This window comes from Ovis aries, chromosome 9, assembly GCF_016772045.2.
Source record: "Ovis aries strain OAR_USU_Benz2616 breed Rambouillet chromosome 9, ARS-UI_Ramb_v3.0, whole genome shotgun sequence".
NCBI lineage: Eukaryota > Metazoa > Chordata > Mammalia > Artiodactyla > Bovidae > Ovis > Ovis aries.
Window position 1 is genome coordinate 77,839,898 of NC_056062.1, and position 24,589 is coordinate 77,864,486.

The following is a 24,589-nucleotide window of genomic DNA, read 5'->3' on the forward strand; positions in this document are numbered from 1 at the left end:
AAAGACTCTGGCCGCCAATGCCAGAGACAGGGGTTCAACAGATTACATATAGTATATAAAATATGTAATATATAATATATATATATGCAGGGTCAGTTCAGTTCAGTTGCTCAGTCGTGTCCGACTCTTTGTGACCCCATGAATCGCAGCACGCCAGGCCTCCCTGTCCATCACCAACTCTCAGAGTTCACTAAGACTCACGTCCATCGAGTCAATGATGCCATCCAGCCATCTCATCCTCTGTCGTCCCCTTCTGCTCCTGCCCCCAATCCCTCCCAGCATCAGAGTCTTTTCCAATGAGTCAACTCTTCGCATGAAGTAGCCAAAGTACTGGAGTTTCAGCTTTAGCATCATTCCTTCCAAAGAAATCCCAGGGCTGATCTCCTTCAGAATGGACTGGTTGGATCTCCTTGCAGTCCAAGGGGCTCTCAAGAGTCTTCTCCAACACTATATTTCAAAAGCATCAATTCTTCGGCGCTCAGCCTTCTTCACAGTCCAACTCTCACATCCACATATGACCACTGAGAAAACCACAGCCTTGACTAGATGGACCTTAGTCGGCAAAGTAATATCTCTGCTTTTGAATATGCTATCTAGGTTGGTCATAACTTTTCTTTCAAGGAGTAAGCGTCTTTTAATTTCATGGCTGCAGTCACCATCTGCAGTGATTTGGGAGCCCAAAAAACTAAACTCTGACACTGTTTCCACTGTTTCCCCATCTATTTCCCATGAAGTGATGGGACCAGATGCCATGATCTTCGTTTTCTGAATGCTGAGCCAGCTTTTTCACTCTCTTCTTTCACTTTCATCAAGAGGCTTTTTAGTTCCTCTTCACTTTCTGCCATAAGGGTGGTGTCATCTGCATATCTGAGGTGATTGATATTTCTTCCAGCAATCCTGATTCCAGCTTGTGTTTCTTCCAACCAGCGTTTCTCATGATGTACTCTGCATAGAAGTTAAATAAGCAGGGTGACAATATACAGCCTTGACGTACTCCTTTTCCTATTTGGAACCAGCCTGTTGTTCCATGTCCAGTTCTAACTGTTGCTTCCTGGCCTGCATACAGATTTCTCAAGAGGCAGGTCAGGTGGTCTGTATTCCCATCTCTTTCAGAATTTTCCACAGTTTATTGTGATCCACACAGTCAAAGGCTTTGGCATAGTCAATAAAGCAGTAATAGATGTTTTTCTGGAACTCTCTTGCTTTTTCCATGATCCAGCGGATGTTGGCAATTTGATCTCCGGTTCCTCTGCCTTTTCTATCTGTTTTCATCAGCACTTTATAGTAGTGCTGATGAAAACAGATTGTACACCAATTCTGGAATCAAACTGGCAGTATAACAAAAGCATTAAAATATGCTAAACCACATGCCTGAAACTACTACATTTCTAAAAATATATTCTAACTGAATAATTAAAGAAAAATGCAAATATAGAAATGTTTATCTCAATATTATTTGTATCTGTGAATGAGGACTGGATATTTGTAGTTTTAAATGAAATGCAATATTATTGAAATTTAAAAATATATATATTTATTCATTTATTTATAATTGAGTAAAAGTTGCTCAGTTGTGTCCAACTCTTTGTGACCCCCATGGACTATGTGGGCTGCCAGGCTCCTTCATTCATGGAATTCTTCAGGCCAGAATACTGGAGTAGGTAGCCGTTCCCTTCTCCAGGGGAACTTCCCAACCCAAGGATCAAACCCAGGTATCAAAGAATTGCAGGCAAATTCTTTACCAACTGAGCCACCAGGGAATATTTAACTAAAATCTACTTATAAAACACAGTAATAAAAATAAAACAAAAATTTTTAAAGGTGCTTGGTATCAATCAAACAAACATTAGTTTATTTAAGCTGCTAGAACAATACCTGGCAATCATGCATATCTATGGTGAACCGGAGATAATCACATCAGTTATAAGACAACCAATGAAAAATTTATAATACAATGAAATATTATTCAGACCTGAAAAAGAAGAGTCTTGGTATTTGTGACAACAGGGATGGACCCTGAGGCCATTTTGCTAAGTCAGATAAAGAAAGGCAAATAACCACATTTATATGTGGAATCTAAACAAAATAAAACAAGACAATACAAAAAAACCCCAAAACATGTAATTCATACATACAGAAAAGAGAAGGTGGTTGCAAGAGACATGGGAGTTGGGGAGAAGGGGTTATAATGAGTAAAGGCAGTCCAAAGTACTAACTTTCAATTATAAAACATAATGAACAATATGAGGATTATAGTTAATGCATGTGTGTGCGTGCACACACTAGTGACTCATTCATGTCACCTCTTTGTAACCCCATGAACTGCAGCTCGCTAGGCTCCAATGTCCATGGAATTATCCAGAATTATCCCACTCAAGAATACTTGAGCGGGTTGCCACTTCCTTCTCAGAGAGTTAATGATATGCATTGTATATTTGCAAGTTACTAACAGAGTAAATCTCATCACAAGGGAAAAAAATGTTAACTATGTGTGGTGATGGATGTTAACTAGACTCACTGTGGTGATCATTTTGTAATATATGCAAATAACGAATTTTGTTGCTATCTGAAATTAATATAATGTTATATGTCAATTATACCTCAATAAGAAAAACATTTACAAATTTTTCTCAAATCATCCCTGTCATTATTCTTAATTTCTCCATTACTCATACTTTGTATTTTGTCAAACTTTCTAAAATCTAAGTGTATATTAGTTTCCTATACTTCATCTGTACCCTTCAGGATAAAGTTTTACCATTACAAGTTAATCATTTAAATTTCTAGTTTACAAATAAACCAAACATTTACCATTAAAATAAAATATTATATGAATTGGCTTTCAATTTCTGCTACTCTCTATAAGAACACCTGGCTCATGCCTGGAAACACTGAAGGCTCCTTTCTTGCCAAGTTACTCTGTGTTCTTTGCCTCTGCTGATAAACTTTAGTTGAGAATGAGTCAGTAAAATAGGCCTACCTAACCTGCTCTCTCTAAAGTTAACTCCTTTCCAAGCAATTGTAGAGCAAGTCCCTTTAACAATCAAGCAAGTGTATTCTGAGCTGTAATTTCTTCTATAGAAATTAAAGAGCCAAACTGCTTGAAACAGGTAGAATAGGGAACAGAAGAATTCTGGTACCTCCATAAACAAAATCAAGCTAAGAAATATATAACTTCATTAAATAAGAAAAAGGTATTTGGAGAATTATAAAAACTTCTCACCTGCTGCATATGTTTACTGCTTCGCTTCTGAGGTTGATAAATGAGCCAGGTGTATAAGATAGGGTCAATATTAATTGCTAGTCCTTGGACATTACAAAGGAGTACAGCACCTAAAATGCAAGATTTTTAAATTATTATATTCCTCTTAAAAATAATAAGCTTGGTATCATTTTACACCTATTACAGATAGCCATAATAAAAAGACAAACAATAAGTGTTGCAAAGGATGTGGAGGAATTATACCTTCATACATAGTTGGTGGGAACAAAAAATAGTGCAGACCATTTGGAAAACAGATTGGTATTTCCTCAAAAAGCAAAATAAACAGTTACAGAGTGTGTGTATGTGTGTGACAGTAGCTCAATCCTGTCTAACTCTTTGTGACCCCATGGACTGTAGCTCACCAGGCTCCTCTGTCCACAGAATTCTCCAGGCAAGAATACTGAAGTGGGTCGCCATTCCCTTCTCCAGGGGATCTTCCCAAACCGGGGATAGAACCTGGGTCTCTTGCATTGCAGGCATATTCTTTAAAATCTAATCCACTCACAGAAGCCCATAAAGTTACAATATGACCCAACAATCATATTCCTAGGTATATCAACTAATCAAATATCCATGAAAAACCTGTCCACAAATTTTCACAGCCGCATTATTCACAACAGCCAAAAAATGGGAAAAGATGAATGTCCAAGAATTGCTGAATGGATAAACAAAATGTAGTAGAACCACAGAATGGAAAACTATTTAACCACAAAATGGAATGAAGTACTGATACATGTTATAACATGAATAAGCCCTGAAAACATGCTAAGTGAAATAAGCCAGTTACAAAAAGTCACATATTACACAACTGCGCTTACATGAAATGACCAGAACAGGGAAAACCATAAATCAATGCATGCCAGGGCTGGAGGAGAAAACAAAGGGAAACAAATGCTAATAGAAAGGTGGTTCCCTGGGGAGTGATGAAAACATTCTAATCAGAAAATGGTGATTGCTGCACAATTTGCAAATGCACCAAAAACCACTAAATTATGTACTTTAAAATAATGTACTTTATGGAATGTGAATTGTAGCTTATTAACTGGGTATTTGTCATTAAAAATATAATAAACTATTTTATTAAAGTTTTTTATTATAAAATTATAAACTATTTTCTAGGCAAACAGCAGTGTCTATATTGGCCATGAGAATGGAATATTATCTCCTTTTTTGTTTATATTATAGAACTAAAGGAAGCATCATTATAACCACTTAATAAATCACTGTAAATTACAGCTTTAAATGTTCAGAAGCAAAGAGAGAGAGCCGTCTAGATGAAATGCAGGCTAACATTCTGACATAAAACACAAAGCTGCAGTGTAACAAGTTTCTATCCTACTAACTAAAACATTTTTGTCCTTCTCTGATAAAAGTAGCTCACATAAACTTAACTAAACCAGAATGTCCCATTCTTAATATATGTGGGGCAGGTCATGTATATCTGTAAATAACATAGTAAATTTCTTCACATATTTTTTTATAAAAATAGTATTAGCTCCATTAGGATGAACAGAATCTGAAGGAAAGAATATGTCAGTTTTGCCCTCAACTGCATCTCCAACATCTAAAAAAGTACCTGCCTCATGGTAGGAGCTGAAAAAAGAAATCACAATAAATGGTAGATAGATAGGTTAGTTGAAAAAAGTCCATGTTGAAAAAGTGATGTTGAAAATGTTTAAAATACCAAAGTATGGAATCATGATGAAGAACTATGAGAAAGTATTAGCAAAGAACATATTTTAAAGAAAAATGGAAAGTAGAGAAATGACAGATTTAGTTGTTGAAGTAAAAAACTCGTTACTGTGGGTTTTGGTGTTTAGTCACTGAGTCCTGTACAACTCTTTGCAAACCCATGGATTGCAGCCTCCAGGCTCCTCAGTCCATGGAAGTCTGGAATACTGGAATGGGTTGCCATTTTTTCTCCAGGGGACTTTTCCCACATGAGGAATGAATCTTCATCTCCTGCATTGGCAGGTGGATTCTTTACCACTGAGCCACCAGGGAAGCCCCCTAAAACTTCATGGAATTCTCCAGGCCAGAATACTGGAGTGGGTAGCTGTTCCCTTCTCCAGGGGATCTTCCCAACCCAGGGATCAAACTCAGGTCTCCTGCACCGCAGGCAGATTCTTTATTAGCTGAGCCACCAAGGAAGCCCAAGAATACTAGAGTGGGTAGCCTATCCCTTCTCTAGGGGATCTCCCCAATCCAGGAATTGAACCAAGGTCTCCTAGCTGATCTACCAGAAAAGCTCCCTAAAACTCACTGAACAGGTTAAATAGCAGATTAGATATGTGAAGAGAAAATTCATAAAATAGAAGAAATACAATAATTTATAACATATCAAATAGAAAAACAAAAGGAAACAAAATGATATTAAGAGATAAGAAAATTGAATAAGAAGAACAAGCATATATCTAATTAAATTCCAGAGTAACCAAAAGATGAGAAGAGCCAATACTAATAAAAATTAATTACTGAGAATCTTACATAACTTCCAAGACATATTATAACTCACACCTAAGAAGTCCAATGAACCCAGACGGGATAATCAATAAACCTACATTAAACAAACAAAGAAGAAACAAAACACTAAAGAAAAAAGAAGATCAGAAAAGAATCCTAAATAGAAAGCTCTCCTGAGGTGTAAAAAAGCAAATAAACTGACTCAACTTCTCAGCAAATATTCAATGTATTGATTATATTTTACTTCAAAACAAATTCATGCATACCAAGTGTTACAAATACAAGATGATAAAAAAAAGAATAAACTGACTTTTAGATGTAAATAAGTCTTTTTTTTTTTTTTTGCTTTTATTTGCATTTATTTTTTGCAGCATTTATTTCTGGGCCATAAGTTTTCGTTTCTTCAGTTTCTTCTGGGATATCTTTTTTTTCTGTGAAACCTTCTCTTCTGGTTTAGAAACAATCTGATCTTTCTCAGTAAGGATCACCTCAATGTGGAAAGGAGAGCTCATGTATGGGTGGATCTGACCATGAGCTCTGTAAGTCCTGGGCCTGTATCTTTGGGGCTGTGTTCACCTGGATGTGCTCAATGACCAGAGAATCTACATCTAAGCCTTTAAGATCAGCATTACTGCCTGAATTTTTAAGCAAAGGCCGTAAAAATTTAGTACTCTTTTTGGGTCACCAACCCTGTGTCCAGACCCACTGTTTGGCCTGTGCACACCTACCAACTCTAAGGAAAACTCATTGGACAGATCAAGTAGCAGATTAGCTATAGGTGAAGACAAAATTAATAAAATAGAAGAAATACAGTAAGATAATTTAGAATGTATCTGAAATAGAAAACATAAAGCAATCAAAATGGTGTTAAGATATAAGAGAATGGAGTAAGGAGAACACTCATACACCTAATTAAATCCCAGAGAGAAGAACCAAGGAATGAGAACAGGCAACAGAAGGAATGGCACACATGGCTTCTTTAAAGTGACATCCTTCAGACACTTGGTGGCTTCTCAGATATGCATACCCTTAATGGCCTGGGTAGTTTCACGAGTGTTCTTAAAGTGAACTTGAAGATTTGCACCTCTTGATTTGCATGATTAGGGCGGTTTTCTGGGGTAAGCAGAATAGCATATCATTTGTAGAGGTCACCTCGAGCCACTAACCAGAAAAGAATTCGGGACAGTTTTGTTCTAATGTCATACTTTCACCACCTGATGTGAAGAGCAGACTAATTGAAAAAGACCCTGATGCTGGGAAAGACTGAGGGCAGGAGGGGAAGGGGACAACAGAGGATTAGATGGCTGGATGGCATCATCAACTCAATGGATGTGAGTCAGAGCAAACTCCAGGAGATAGTGAAGGACAGGGAAGTCTAGTGTGCTGCAGTCCATGGGGGTCGCAAAGAATCAGACATGACTGAGCAACCAAACAACAACAAAATACTATCCATCTCAAGTACAAGCCATGTACAAACTTTTTCAAAATTCATAAGCAAGAAAATCGATATGACCATTTGGGGACTTCAAGACCTTAGAGTCTTCCATCCAGTATAATGTGAAGCTGAAATGAGTTGCCATGTCATGGTGTTACAGCCAATTTTCAAAAAACAGAAATGAATATGTAAAAAACTTTCCCAGTAAGTTATTAGCACATCTTTAAAATGGGAATGGTAGAGAAAAGGAAAGGAAAACAAATGAAAACAGATAAATATTTTCATGTGGACAATTAATTTTGAAAGTCTTACTATATTATACTGAAAAAATTAAATACTTCACCCACAAATATTCACATGGTACATAACTGCATTATACCAAAAATGACTAAATGACAAAGAGCCAGGCTTCGACTTCATGAGTGCTAAACACGTAATAAAAGAGAACAACCTATTAATTTAACAACAATTTTGCTGAAACTATAAATTAGAGATAACATTCTTTTACATTTAAAGGGATATTTTTATATTATATTCAATTTATGAGACAAGACCTTTAAAAATAAAACACAAGTTTTGCATATAAGTGTGCAGACAATTAGTCTGATACTGAGTTGACTCAGAACAGATGCCCCATACATCACTACAACTTGGCAATATATTATTCTGTTTAATTTTAGCCTGGGAGACAACTAATGAGAAAAGTGTGCTTCACTCCTCTGTTCACTGCCCAAATGGCTCACTTACACACATTCCATTCAGGCTTCACCAATTAGTTAAACCAAGGCACCAGTGTCATTTTCAGTTACATCCTAAGCTAAAAATGAGAACTGAAATTAGGGTTAGAGACCAAAGTTGCACAGCATGAAATTAAACATACATGCTTATCAGTAACAGAAACCTTGCCAACCAATGAGACTGTCTTGCAAAATATCAAGTTATTAACAGGAAAAAGTACTTTACATTTATCATGAACCAATGAATGAGACAAAAACACAGACATATTAATCTTCATCTAAGTTTAAGTAGCTAAAACTTACTATTTTTTTTCTCATGAAACTCATCACTGACTCAATGGACATGAATTTGAGCAAACTCTGGGAGAGAGTGAAGGACAGGGGAGCCTGGCGTGCTGCAGTTCATTGGGTCACAAACTCAGACATGACTTAGAAACTGAACAGCAACAATAATAAAGAACATTTCAGATTAATATGGCTCTTAAGAAATTGTTACCCTGATTTCTAACAGTAATTTCAAAACTTTTGACTACATAATTAAGTAAACAATAAGTGAAGAATAACTACTTCAAAAACAAGGGTAGGGAATAAAGGCAAGAGAGAATCAGACACTAAAAAACAACAAAGCAGAGATGAGCTGCCAACTACTGGCAACCTTATCCAAGATAACAGTCATACTTAGTGTAAATGAATCATAAGAATTTTAGGTGTGTGTATGGTAGCTCATGTTACTTAATAATTATTTCCCTTTCTCATAGGATACAAAAATCACAAGAGAATTCTATCTCACTGTAACAATAAGAGGAAGCCAAGTAACCTATCAAAGCTTTTCAACATTCACTAGACAGATTTTTATGAACAGAAATCATAAAAGTAAAAGGCCCCCCTCATAGGGCAAAAGGAATGAATAATGGCTTTTATACTTGAGAAAGCAACAGGAGGAGAAGAAAAAAAGGGAACAACTGAACTTTTAACAAATATATAAAGAGCTAGTTTGAGACAGACTGACACTTTAGGATCTATGAAAACTGTAGAAATGAGTAATCTACCCAAATGCCACCCTTTTTCAATAAGCCTCCATCAAATGCTAATAAGAAAAACGGGATGGAACTTGAGAGATAAGAAAGATCCCACAGAGATTCAGGTGCATGGAGCCTGAGGAAGTCAGGGCAAAGAAGGAAAACTCAGAGAAATCTTCCAGCCACTCTAAATATTTCAGGGAGAACCAAGCAGGGCAATCTGTGCTAGAAGAAATGAAGATACCTCCCAACAGGGATTTCTCAGGCTTGCATCTGGTAACATTAATGCTGAATTTATAGAGAATATTTGGAAGAGGAGAGGACCCTCTGGCCAATCTTTGAGAGCAGGCACCAGTCCCTACCCACCACGAAGTCAACACAAGCCCCAGGACAAACCTCACCCACCAGGGAGCAGACAGCAGAAGCATAAGGAACTATGGCCTTGCAGTCTGTGGAAAAGGGACAATAAACATACTAAGCTAGACAAAATGAGGCAACAGAGAAATATGTCTCTGTAGAAGGAGCAAGGTAAAAACACAAGACAAAAGAAACAGAGGAAGCAGGCAATCTATGCAGGCTTCCTAGGAGGTGCTAGTGATAAAGAACCCACCTGCCAATGCAGGAGACATAAAGACACGGGTTTGATCTCTGGGTTGGGAAAATTCCCTACAAAAGGGTAGGGCAACCCACTCCAGTATTCCTGCTTGGGAAAGTCCAATGACAGAGAAACCTGGCAGCCTATAGTCCACAGGGAAAGAGTCAGACATGACTGAAGCGACTTAGCACACATGTACACAGGCAATGTACCTGAAAAAAAATTCAGAGTAATGACAGTAAAGATGGAAATAGGATGTATGCATGATCAAGAAGACATAAGAAATGTTTAATAATGACACAAAAGAACTAAAAAACAAATGAACAGTGATGACTAACACAATCACAAATGAAAAGTACAAAAGGGAATCAATAGTAGAATAACTGAGGCAGAAGAACAGATAAATGGCATGGAAGACAGAATGGCACAAATAACTTCTATGGAGTAGAATAAAGAAAAAAGGAATGAAAAGAAATAAGGACACTCTCAGGGATTTCTGGGACAAATTAAATCCACCAATATTCAAATTACAGGGGAACCAGAAGAAGAAGGTGAACAAGAGAAAAAGTCTGAGAAAATATTTGAAGAGATTATAGTCACAACCTTGCCTAAAATGTGAAAAGAAATAGTTACCTAAGTCCAAGAAACACAGAGAATCCCATATAAGATAAACCCAAGGAGAAAGACACCAAAACACATGTTAATTAAACTAACAAAAATTAAACACAAAGAAAAAATATTAAAAGCAGCAAGGGAAAAGCAACAAAAAACATACAAGGAAATCTCTGTAGGTTATCAGCTGATTTTTCAACAGAAACTCTGTAGGCCAGAACAGGAGTGGCAGGATTTTTTTAAGTGCTAAATGGGAAGAACCTACAACCATTATTACTCTACCCAGGGAGGATCTCATTCAGATTCAATGGAGAAATCAAAAGCTTTACAGACAAGAAAAAGCTAGGGACTTCATCACCACCAAACCAACAAACCAACTTTACAACAAATGTTAAAGGAACTTCTCTAGGTGGGAAACATTTGAGAAGAAAATGACCTACAAAAACAAACCCAAAACAACTAAGAAAAAGGTAACAGGAACATACATACCAATAATTACCTCAAATGTAAATGGATTAAATGCACCAACCAAAAGACACTGACTGACTAAATGGATACAAAAATAAGACCTGTATATATGCTGTCTACAAGAGACCTACTTTAGACCTCAAAACACAGGCAGGCTGAAAATGTCAGGATGGAAAAAGATACTCCATGCCAATGGAAATTCATAGAAAACTGGAGTAGCAATACTCATATCAGATAAAATAGACTTTAAAATAAAGGCTATGATAAGAGACAAGGAAGAACACCACATAATCATCAAGGGAATCAACCCAATAAAAAGATAACAACTGTAAATATTTACGCACCTAACATAGGAGCACCTCGATACATAAGGCACATGCTAAAAGCCATACAGGAGAAATCAACAGTAACACAATGAAAGTGCGGGACTGCCTCCCTACCAACACCAATGGACAGATCATCCAGACAGAAAATTGACAAGGAAACACAACCCTTAAATAACACATTTGACCAGAGAGATTTAATTGACATTTATAGGACATTCTCTCTGAAAGCAACAGAACACACTTCCTCTGAAGTGCACAAGGAACATTTTTCAGAAGAGATCACATACTGGCTCACAAATCAAGCCTAGGTAAATTTAATAAAACTGAAATTGTATCAAGCATCTTTTCTGATTACAATGCTATAAGATTAAAAATCAATTACAAGAAAAAAAGTGTGAAAAACAAAAAGACATGGAGACTGAATACGCTACTAAATAACCAATAGATCACTGAAGAAATCAAAGACGAAACTGAACAAAAAAAAAAGAGAGAGAGATACAAATGACAATGAAAACACAATGACCCAAAACCTATGAGATGACCCAAAAGTAGTTTAGAGGGAAGTTTATAGGAATACAATTCTACCTCAAGAAACAAGAAAAATCACAAATAAACCACCTATCCTTACATCTAAGGATATCCTTATATCCTTATATCTAGAGCAACCAGAGAAAGAACAAAAGCCTCACAGTTAGTAGAAAGAAAGAAATCATGAAGATCAGGACAGAAATAAATGAAACAGAAAGGAAGCAAACAACAGCAAAAATCAATGAAATTAAAAGCTCTTCTTTGGGAAGATAAACAAAATTCATAAACTTTTACACAGACTCATCAAGAAAAAAAGGAAGAGGACTCAAATCAATAAATTACAAATGAAAAAGGAGAAGTTATAACTGACACCACAGAAATCCGAAAGATGATAGGAGACTACTATAGGTAACTGTATGCCAATAAAATGAACAACTTGGAAGAAACGGACAAATTCTTAGAAAGCTACAACGTTCCAAAACTGAACTGAAAAGAAATAGAAAATATGAACAGACCAATCACAAGTACTGAAATTGAAACTGACTAAAAATTTTCCAACAAACAAAAGTCCAGGACCGGATGACTTCACAGGTGAAGTCTATCAAACATGTAGAGAAGAGCTAACACCTATACTTCTCAAACTCTTTAAGAAAACTGCAGAGAGAGGAACACTCTCAAGGTCACCCTACAAGTCTACCATCCCTTTGATACCAAAACAAGACAAAGATATAAAAATAAAAGAAAACTATAGGCCAATATCATTAATGAATATATATGTTTAAGTCCTCAATAAAATACCAGCAAATACTAGAATCCAACACATTAAAAAGATCATACACCATGATCAAGCTGGATTTATACGAAGGATGCAAGGATTTTTCAATATATATAAATCAATCAATCAATAAGATATACATTAACAAACTGATGAATAAAAGCCATATGATCATCTCAACAGAAGCAGAAAAAACTTTTGATAGAATTCAACAGTGATTTATGATAAAAACTCTCCCGATAGTGAGTATAGAGGGAACCTATCTCAACATAATAAATGCCTTATAAGACCCACAGAAAACATCATTTTCAATGGTAAAAAACTGAAAGCATTTCTTCTAAGAACAGAAACTAGGCAAGGATGTCCACACTTTCTACTATTATTCAACATAGTTTTGGAAGTCCTAGACATGGCAATCAGAGAAGACAAAATAAATAAATAAAAAGAATCCAAACTGGAAAAGAAGTAAAACTGTCATGTTTGCAGATAACATCAAACTATATGTGAAAAATTCTAAAAATGCCACCAGAAAACTAGAGTTCATTGATGAATTCAATTAAGTTGCAGGATACAAAATTAATGCACAAAAACCTCTTTCATTCCTATACACTAACAATGAAAGATCAAAAAGAGAAATTAAAGGAACAATTCCATTTATCATTGCAACAAAACAATAAAATATATAGTAATAAACCTACCTTATGAAGCAAAAGACCTATACTCAGAAAACTAGAAGATACTGATGAAAGAAATCAAAGACAACATAAACAGATGGAGAGATATACGATGTTCTTGGATTGGAGGAATCAGTATTGTGAAAACAGCTATACTAATCAAAGCAATCTACAAATTCAATGCAATCTCTACCAAATTACCAATGGCATTTTTCACAGAATTAGAACAAAAAATTTTACAAGTTGTCTAGAAACACAGAACACCCCAAACAGCCAAAGCAATCTTGAGAAAGAAAAACAGAGCAGGCTCCCTGATATCAGACTATGCTACAAAACAATGGTACTGACACAAAAACAAAAAGACAGATTAACGGAACTGGATAGAAAGTCCAGAGATAAACCTATGCATCTATGGTCACAAAGTATAACAAAGGAGGCAAGAACATACAATGGAGAAAAGACAGTCTCTTCAATAAGTGGTGCTGAGAAATCTGGACAGTTACATACAAAAGAATGAAATTATAACACTCCCTTACAATACACACAAAAATAAACTCAAAATGGATGACAGTAAAGACCTATATGTAAGGCTGGATACTATAAACCTTTTAGAAGAAAATGTAGAACACTCTGTGACATAAATCACAGCAAGATCTTTTTGGATCCACGTCCTACAGCAACAAAAATAAAAACAGAAACAAACAAACACACTTCTCTCCAAGAAGACAAACAGAATGCTAAGAGGTACATGAAGAGATGTTCACCACCACTAATTATTAGAGAAATGCTAATCAAAACTACAATGAGGTATCACCTCACACTGCTCAGAATGGCCATCAAAAATCTACAAACAATAAATGCTGAAGAGAGTGTGGAGAAAAGGGGACCCTTTTACACTGTTGGTGAGAATGTAAATTGATATAGTCACTATGGAGAACAGTATGGAGGTTCCTTAAAACTCTAAAAATAGAACCACCACATGACACAGCATTTCTATTTCTGGGCATATACCCAGAGAAAACCATGATTTGAAAAGATACATGCATTCCAATGTTCACTGCAGCATTATTTACAATAACCAGGACAGGCAAGCAACCTAAATGCCCATCAACAGAGGAAAGGATAAAGAAAATGTGATACAAAGATACATCAAAGTGTGCTAAATCATTGCAGTCATGTCCAACTCTGTGCAATCCTATGGACTACAGCCCACCAGGCTCCTCTGTCCATGTGATTCTCCAGGCAAGAATACTGGAGTGGGTTGTCATGCCCTTCTGTAGGAGATCTTCCCGACCCAGGAATTGAACCCACGTCTCTTACATCTCCTGCATTGGCAGGCAGATTCTTTACCACTAGTGCCACTCAGGAAGCCCTGGAACATAGATACAATGGAGTATTACTCAAACATAAAAAAAGAATGACATAATGATATTTGCAGAGATGTGGATGCTCCAAGAGACTGTTAAACAGAGTGAAGTCAGAAAAACAAAAAGAAATATTGAATAGTATCACATAAATGTGGAATCTAGAAAAATGATACAGATGAATTTATTTGCAAAGCAGAATACGACACAAATGTAGAAAGAAACCTGTACAGATAACCAAGGGGGTAGGAGGAGTGAGATGAATGGAAAATGAAGATCAACATATGTACTCTATATCTATAAAACAGACAATTAATGAGACCTAATATATAGAGAACTCAACTGAAAACTCTGTAATGACCTATGTGGAAAAACACTCTAAGAAACGGTAGATATATGTATAACTGATTCACTTGCTCTACACCTGAAACACAACATTGTAAAGCAACTATACTCCAATAAAAATTAATTTTTAAAAAATCAGCACTAGGAGAAGAAAATAGAAACAGATTCCTCTGTAAGCATAGATTTCCCAGGCATTATAGACAAATATATATATACAAGCATATGTTTATATATAATATTTAAGCATAAAATAGTGATATGTCAAGGTGTCTGTAGATGAATATATGTGATATATTATTTTAAAAAACAGATCTGCAAGTATATTAATCAAGCTATATATAAACCAAGGTAGAACAAACATATCATGTTATAAAAATAATATATTAATTATAGTCTAAAACTACGAAACTATATCTGCATTTTTCCTGATCAAAGTTTTGAATTTCAATGAAAACTTCAGTTGATATAAGAAAAAAAGCATAGATTTGATTGATACCAAGTAAACACCATTTTAAAAATTAACAGGTCTCATAAAAGTCTCTCTCTTATTTATCTTCAGTGTGTCATTATTCTTTATTCAGGATTTTCTTCATTCAGAAACCCATCCCAGTATCCTGCACCAAATCAATATAAACAAACACAGGATTCTAGAACTAAAAAAAATTTCCTTAACCAATTTTTCATTTTAAACTGGATTTTACAGAACAACTATATGATCCCCCAATCCCACTCTTGGGCATGTATCAAAACAAAACTATAATTCAAAAAGATACATACATCTCTATGTTTATGACAGCCAAGACATGGAAGCAACCAAAACATTCATTGACAGATGAGTGGCTAAACAATTTGTGGTACACACACACACAGGAATACACAGCAATGTGCATGCAAGTACAGATTATCATACTATTAATAAGTGAAGTAAGTCAGAAAGACAAATACCATATAACATCACATATGTGGAATCTAAAATATGACACAGGACTTTCTTGCTGGTACAGTGGGGAGGAGTTTGCCTGACAATGCATACAACATGGGTTCAATCCCTGGTCCACGAAGATTCCACAAGCCACAGAATACCCAGGTTCATGTGCCACAGCTACTGAGTCTGCCCTCTAGAGCCAATAAACCTCAATTACTGAAGCCTGCACGTTCTAGGGCCTTCAAGTCAGAACAACTGACCCTGCTAGCTGGAACTGCTGAAGCCTGTGTACCTAGAGCGTGTGGGCCTCGAGTCTGTGCTTTTCAACAAGAGAAACCACTTCAACACTTCTCTGCACCATTGCAACAATGAAAAATCTATGCAATGCAACAAAGAGGAGCCCCTGCTCTCTGCAACTAGAGAAAACCTGCAGGAAGCAACAAAGACCCAGTGCAATGAAAAATAAAAATAAATAAACAAATTATTAAAAAAATAAAAAAAGACACAACTGAACCTATCTATGGAACAGAAAAACAATGACAGATATTAAGAAGAAACTGGAGGTTCCTTGGGGGAGGGGCAAGCAAAGTAATGGTTTAGGAGGTTGGGGTTAGCAGAGGTAACCTTTAAAACATATAATAGATAAAAAAGTTTCCACTGTATAGCAAACAGAATTATATTCAATACCCTATAACAAACTATAATGGGAAAGATTATATTAAAAATGTATATATGTATATGTATGACAGAATCACTTTGCCGCAGAGCAGTAATTAACACTTCAATTCAGTCGCTCAGTCGTGTCCGACTCTTTGCGACTCCATGGACTGCAGCATGCCAGGCCTCCCTGTCCATCACCAACTCCCAGAGTTTACTCAAACTCATGTCCATTGAGTCGGTGATGCCATCCAACCATCTCATCCTCTGTCATCCACTTCTCCTCCCGATTTCAATCTTTTCCAGCATCAGGGTCTTTTCAAATGAGTCAGCTATTCGCATCAGGTGGCCAAAGTATTGGAGTCTCAGCTTTGACATCAGCCATTCCAATGAACATTCAGGACTGATCTCCTTTAGGATGCACTGGTTGGATCTCCTTGCAGTCCAAGGGATTCTCAAGAGTCTTCTCCAACATCACAGTTCAAAAGCATCAACTCTTTGGCACTCAGGTTTCTTTATAGTCCAACTCATATGTGACTACTGGAAAAACCATAGCCTTGATTAGACAGACCTTTGTTGACAACGTAATGTTTCTGCTTTTTAAAATGCTGTCTAGGTTGGTCATAACTTTTCTTCCAAGGAGTAAGTATCTTTTAATTTCATGGCTTCAATCACCTTCTGGAGTGATTTTGGGGCCAAGAAATATAAAGTCAGCCACTGATTCCTGTGTTTCCCCATCTATTTCCCATGAAGTGATGGGACCAAATGCCATGATCTTAGTTTTCTCAATGTTGAGCATTAAGCCAACTTTTTCACTCTCTTCTTTCACTTTCATCATAAGGCTCTTTAGTTCCTCTTTGCTTTCTGCCATAAAGGTGGTGTCATCTGCATATCTGAGGTTATTGATATTTCTCCCGGCAATCTTGATTCCAGCTGGTGCTTCATCCAGCCCAGCGTTTCTCATGATGTACTCTGCACAGAAGTCAAATAAGCACAGTGACAATATACAGCCTTAATGTACTCCTTTTCCTATTTGGGACCAGTCTGTTGTTCCATGTCCAGTTCTAACTGTTACTTCCTGACCTGCTAACAGATTTCTCAAGAGGCAAGTCAGGTGGTCTGGTATTCCCATCTCTCCCAGAATTTTCCAGTTTATTGTGATCCACACAGTCAAAGGCTTTGGCATAGTCAATAAAGCAGAAATAGATGTTTTTCTGGAACTCTCTTGCGTTTTGATGATCCTGCGGATGTTGGCAATTTGATCTCTGGTTCCGCTGCCTTTTCTAAAACCAGTTTCAATATCTGGAAGCTCACGATTCACATACTGTTGAAGCCTGCTTGGAGAATTTTGAGCATTACTTTCCTAGTGTGTGAGATGAGTGCAACTGTGCAGTAGTTTGAGCATTCTATGGTGTCGCCTTTCTTAGGGACTGGAATGAAAACTGACCTTTTCCAGTCCTGTGGCCACTGCTGAGTTTTCCAAATTTGCTGGCATATTGAATGCAGCACTTTCACAGCATCATCTTTTAGGATTTGAAAGAGTTCAACTGGAATTCCATCACCTCCACTAGCTCTGTTCGTAGTGATGCTTCCTAAGGCCCACTTGACTTCGCATTCCAGGATGTCTGGCTCTAGGTGACTGATCACACTATTTTGATTATCTGGGTCATGAAGATGTTTTTTGTACAGTTCTTCTGTGTATTCTTGCCAGCTCTTCTTAATATCTTCTGTTTCTGTTAGGTCCATACCATTTCTGTCCTTTATTGACCCCATCTTTGCATGAAATGTTCCCTTGGTATCTCTAATTTTCTTGAAGAGATCTCTAGTCTAATTAACACTGTAAATCAAAAAATCAACTATATTCAATAGAATTAAATCAATCAATCAAATAAACAAAACTGGATTTTCTTTTACAGAAAAACATAATCAAAATATAGATTATAAATTAACACATAATCATTATAAAATGTATTATCATTAACTCATATACATCCGTAAAATCTTCTCTATTGCTAGTATTATGACAGTTTTTTCATTTCAAATATTTCTGTATCTCTTTTACATATAGGCCCAAAACTCCAAAGTATATCTTACTCATATTGGCATATATTAAATAACCTAAGGCTATAAGCACTGCAAACAATTACTTTTTGAAATAATGAGACATAAAATATGAATTAAGGTATAAAGCAGTATTCAGTTTGGTTTATGTTTTTTAAAGCCAACACTGATAATCTCGGATCATGTTTAATTCAAAATAATTAATCATGATGTGACTTAGCATTTTAATCTTATTGACTCTATGAAGCTACATCTGGCTTAAATTTTAAGCACACAGAATTAAGGATCATAGGCATGTATCTCTTTAAATAGATACTAGCAGAAAACAATTTTTTTTTTTATTACAACTTAAAATCAACTAGAAGAAGGATCTTCAAAGTCATCCACATTAGACCATGTCTACAGTTTAAAATTCCACGGACCAGCTCTGGTTGGAAAGGTCTCTTTCAAAATTATGATAATATTCAGCAAACTAACTAGAAGACAGAATATACATTTTGATTTAATTATGAAAGCTTTAAATATTAAGCATGTATTAATAATAATAATAAATCTTAACCTGGAAACTAAAAGCAATGTTGTTCTGACTGAAACCAGATAAGCATGTATTTTCTGATACTTAATACCATTACTTCTCATTTCAACTAAAATTGCATGGCATAAATCACAGGATAGACTTCTTAGCATTCCTAAGTCCAGGACACTTCCCTCCATTCCATCAGTCATCCTTCCCCAGCCTAGTTATTTCTCTCAGTTTTTTCAGAAATTAAGGGTGCTTTTTTAAATATAAGAACCTTACGGTTACCACTTTGCAAACATCAGTAAAGAAAAATTTTTTAGAGAATCTCGTATTCACATGTAACAACACAAACAAAATTCCAATATTTATCTTTTTCACCAAGCACCCTGAAACTATAATGATTTTTCCCCCAAAATGACTTGCTTCTGGGGTGAAAAAAATGATAGCTGAAAAAAAAATGTGCATGTTTAATCTATCCTATTTCTATTTTCCAAAAATATTTAATACAGTACTTGAAGGTTATCTGGAATTTAACTCTATACCATACAGACCACCATAAAAAGAACAGCAAGTCTCTGAAATATGCCAATGTTTTATTCTACTTGACAAAGGTTTAAGTTTTGACATCTTTCCTTTATAACTCAGACATAAAACACTACAAGATACACATAAGTTTGAAGAGAAGGCAACTTTAGCTTTACAGCATTATAGTATTTTTTTGCTTTTAAAAAAATTAATTTATCTATTTTATTTGGAGGTTAATTACTTTACAATATTGTATTGGTTCAAATTCATGGCTGCCAACCATTAAAACAATTAAGTCAATATTTCTGGAGTTTAAACTGGATTACAGTCTTTTGTAACATCAAAGGTTAATACAGAGCAAATGTATACAATCCACGGAATCTCAAAGAATAGGACACAACTGAAACAACTGAGCACACACATATAAAACACAGGACACAAGGAATAGCTGCAGTGATTAAAACCAACCACAATTCACAGTTAAAAAGTATATTAACTTCATAGGACAACAGAGGATGAGATGGCTGGATGGCATCACTGACTCGATGGACGTGAATCTGAGTGAACTCCGGGAGTTGGTGATGGACAGGGAGGCTTGGCGTGCTGCGATTCATGGGGTCGCAAAGAGTCAGACATGACTGAGCGACTGAACTGAACTGAACTGAACTGAACTAACTTCATATTACCTTATTACTTTAAAAAATAACAATGAAACTTTGAGTGACATGGGATTTAAAACTATTTTAAATAAGTTTGTCAAATGTAATTCCAAAACTCTGAGACACACAATTTTCAAAGTTTAAAAAGATACTAGCAAGGTATGGTATAACTGATAGTGTAACATAGACTGTAATCCACAGACTTTGGGATATTTTACTGAAATTATTTTAATTTGGAACACAGCCACACCCATTTGTTTATGAATAGTCTACGGTCAATTTTGTACTAAAACAGCAGCTGCTATAGAGACTATACGGCTCACAAGCCTAAAATTTGTAGTATATGACCCCATAAGAAAAAAATTTGCTAATCCCTGTTAACACACTGCTGGTAGGAGTATACTATAACAGTTTTGCATATGAATTTGGTAACAAAAAGTTCACACCTTTTAACTAATTAATTTCCAGAAATCTATGCTAATGAAATGTGGGAATTAATATTAGGAATTTCATTTATAGTTATATATTATAGAAAATACTTGAAATAATCTAAATTTCCAAAAATGAGGGCTGATTAAGCAAACTGATGTACTCAAGTGACAAACTAGTACATGATCATTAAAATGATGGTTTCAAAGTCTATGCAATAAACAGAAAATTCTTAGGACATAAAGGAAAATTTTAAATACAATCTAAAACAAGACAGGGCTTCCCTGGTGGCTCAGCTGGTAAAGAAACCGCCTGCAGTGCGGGAGACCTGGGTTCAATCCCTGATTTGGGAAGACCCTCTGGAGAAGGGAAAGGCTACCCACTCCAGTATTCTGGCCTGGAGAATTCCATGGACTATCCATGGGGTTGCAAAGAGTTGGACACCGACTGAGTGACTTTCACTCTGTAAGCTATTCAAACTCAAATTAAATGCAAGGTAAATAAATAGCAGGGGGAACTCTAGCAGGCCATACGTAAAAGAAATTTCAATGGCTTGTGACTGATTGATGAGTTAATTTTTTTTCCTGCTTCCTGGATTTTCTAACTTTCCAAATTTTAATTACTAAAGATACAATTACTTTCATCATAAAAACTTGAAACAATGTATGTAAACATCTAAAGACTTCATGTGTTTAGATGATAAATCAGACTCTGTTATTCCTCTGCTTAAACACTGTCTTCCCAATTCCCTTTGCATTAAATGTAAACTTCTCATCATACCCTATGAAGCCACGCCAGATGACTCATATCTCTCTGAAATCTCATCTCTGACACTCTCCCCTGGTGACTATACTCCGGCTACCCTTGCACATGCCAAATGCTTTGCTACTTGTTCAGTTACTTCTTATATCCTTCACGGAGGCCTGTCTCTAAACACTCTAGCAAATTAAGTTTTCATCTAATATCTTTAATATTTGTGATTATATAATTTTTTCCTTACTCATTGTCTACCTCCTCAGATACAATATAAGCTCATGAAATCAGTGACTATCTCCACTGTTCATATATAACCAATGTCAAGCAAAGGTTCCACACTTTAAAAATACTGCATTTAATGGATGAATATATAAATTAAATTTTACATTTACCTTTAACCTTTCAAATACTTTATTACTAAGTATAGCTTCATTTCTGGAGGAGGAAATGATGACCCACCCGCATTATTCATACCTGACAGATCCCATGGACAGAGGGGCCTGGAGGGCTACAGTACACTGGATCACAAAGAGTTAGACATAACTGAGTGACTGATCATGCAGGCACAGCTTCATTTCATCCAGAAGTAATTATTTTAAAATGTGCTTCAAACCAAAGAATACTCCAAATATTACTTAATATAAGACACACTTTGATTACTGATAACAATTCTCCAGCCTGTTTTCCAATATTCCAATGTTATACACTTTCATCTATGCTGTATTAAGCCTTTAACCTAATTATAAAAGTAATACAGACTATGTGGAGATTTGTCACGGTCCACAAAACTAGGAAGAAAATATTTTTAATCAATATTAACATTTGGTTGTAGATCAGACTCCTAATATTTGAGGATTGAACTCCAGCTTTTCAACATCTATGGCTACACTGCAGCCACATGAAGCTGGTATCTGGAAACAAATATATTTTTTAAAGATATAATAGGCATCACATTCTATAATACATTTTTTCTGTATGTTTTATGATGCTTAAAAAAATACATGTGTTATGATGAACATTTTCCTTTTTATTATTATTTTTTACTCTCTAGCATTCCATTGCCTTGTCTCAGATACCTCTAATTCTCCACCTGACCCTAAATCATTCTAGCAGTTGCAGTGGTAAACAGCTCTACGCGGCTTCCTAAGCAATTCCACACAGGAAAAACTGACAAAGCCTGTGTCCATCCAATATGTCTCTTGCCTCTGAACTCAGAACTTGCAGTGTACTCCTATAATATAGAGCAATACAGCTCTTCACTTGGTGCCCATAAATATACACAGAAGCTAGATGAGCAGCAAAGGCAGTGTCCTGAGGAGTAGACCCTTGAACAATGGAGTATGTAAGCAAGTGGGGGAAAAAAATCTCCGAGGAAGAACGGTTCAAGAAACTTGTGACTAATTAGATTATACACCCAAATAGGTCTCCCTCTGCTGACTCATAATGTTAATCCTCAACTATAATCCATAATAACAGGAGTACATAAGCCTTTCTCTTAGGCTTTCCTATCTGAGAAACCCCTACAAATCTCTTGTGTCTTCTGGTAAAGCACTCAAGTTCCCTTTGGGGAATTATCACAGTCCCTCCCCTGAAATCACATACAGTTTAATGGGATTATATTAAAGAATTGCTCAAGTCACTGAGAAGATACAATTATTAATTAAATGGACTAAAATAAGAAAGAGGTTTGAAGAGAAAAGTGAAGACAGCAATTTGAAAAATGGGGAATTCAGGGTGTCTATGAGATACCAGTTCAGTTCAGTTCAATCAGTTGTGTTTGACTCTTTGCAACCCCATGGACTGCAGCATGTGAGGCCTCCTTGTCCATCACCAACTCCCAGAGTTTACTCAAACTCATGTCCATTGAATTGGTGATGCCATCCAACCATCTCATCCTCTGTCATCCTCTTCTCCTCTCACCTTCAATCTTTCCCAGCATCAGAGTCTTTTCAAATGAGTCAGCTCTTTGCATCAGATGGCCAAAGTATTGGAGTTTCAGCCTCTACATCAATCCTTCCAATGAACACTCAGGACTGATCTCCTTTAGGATGGACTGGTTGGATCTCCTTGCAGTCCAAGGGACTCTCAAGAGTCTTCTCCAACATCACAGTTCAAAAGCATCAATTCTTTGGCACTCAGCTTTCTTTATAGTCCAACTCTCACATCCATACATGAAGTGAAGTGAAGTCACTCAGTCGTGTCTGACTCTTTTTGACCCCATGGACTGTAGCCTGCCAGGCTCCTCCCTCCATGGGATTCTCCAGGCAAGAGTACTGGAGTGGGCTGCCATTTCCTTCTCCAGGGGATCTTCCTGACTCAGGGATCGAACCTGGGTCTCCTGCATTCCAGGCAGACACTTTAACCTCTGAACCACCAGGGAAGCCCATTAACACATCCATACATGACTACTGGAAAAACCATAGCCTTGACTAGACGGACCTTTGTTGACAACGTAATGTCTCTGCTTTTTAAAATGCTGTCTAGGTTGGTCATAACTTTTCTTCCAAGGAGTAAGTGTCTTTTAATTTCATGGCTGCAATCACCATCCATGGTGATTTTGGAGCCCCCCCAAAAATAAAGTCTGACACTGTTTCCCCATCTATTCGCCATGAAGTGATGGGACCAAATGCCATGATCTTAGTTTTCTCAATGTTGAGCTTTAAGCCAACTTTTTCACTCTCCTCTTTCACTTTCATCATAAGGCTCTTTAGTTCCTCTTTGCTTTCTGCCATAAGGGTGGTATCATCTGCATATCTGAGATTATTGATATTTCTCTCAGCAATCTTGATTCCAGCTGGTGCTTCATCCAGCCCAGCGTTTCTCATGATGTACTCTGCACAGAAGTCAAATAAGCATGGGGACAATATACAGCCTTGATGTACTCCTTTTCCTATTTGGGACCAGTCTGTTGTTCCATGTCCAGTTCTAACTATTGCTTCCTGACCTGCATATAGGTTTCTCAAGAGGCAGGTTAGGTGGTCTGGTATTCCCATCTCTTTCAGAATTTTCCACAGTTTTTTGTGATGCACAGTCAAAGGCTTTGTCGTAGTCAATAAATGTTTTTCTGGAACTCTCTTGCTTTTTCGATGATCCAACGGATGTTGGCAATTTGATCTCTGTTTCTTCTGCCTTTTCAAAAACCAGCTTGATCATCTGGAAGTTCAGAGTTCATGTATTACTGAAGCCTGGCTTGGAGAATTTTGAGCATAACTCTACTAGTGTGTGAGATGAGTGCAATTGTGCGGTAGTTTGAACATTCTTTGGGACTGGATGGGATACCAAGGTAAAGATATTTATCAGCAGTTGTAATACATAGGCCAATATTATTTATGGAAACATTATACCTTGGCCTAAAAGCGTAACCATGGAAATAAGGAGTTATATTTAATTAACAACCATAAGGTAAAATTAAGATAGACACAAATTTAAATATGCTACAACATAATAAACA

General features: G+C 36.4%; 1 protein-coding gene across 27 annotated transcripts in view; it reads right to left on the reverse strand.

Annotated features, from left to right (window-relative positions):
• Nucleotides 1-24,589, reverse strand: part of VPS13B (vacuolar protein sorting 13 homolog B) — a 784,482-nt gene that overhangs the window by 460,099 nt on the left and 299,794 nt on the right. For all 27 annotated transcript variants that reach the window (XR_006060874.2, XM_060393910.1, XM_042254441.2 and 24 more), the window contains exon 20: nt 3,224-3,333. Coding sequence is in view for 26 of the 27 variants with exons in the window: in XM_060393910.1 (XP_060249893.1) it covers nt 3,224-3,333 (110 nt within the window). In the remaining variant the exon portion in view is untranslated. The remainder of the gene's footprint in view (nt 1-3,223; nt 3,334-24,589) is intronic.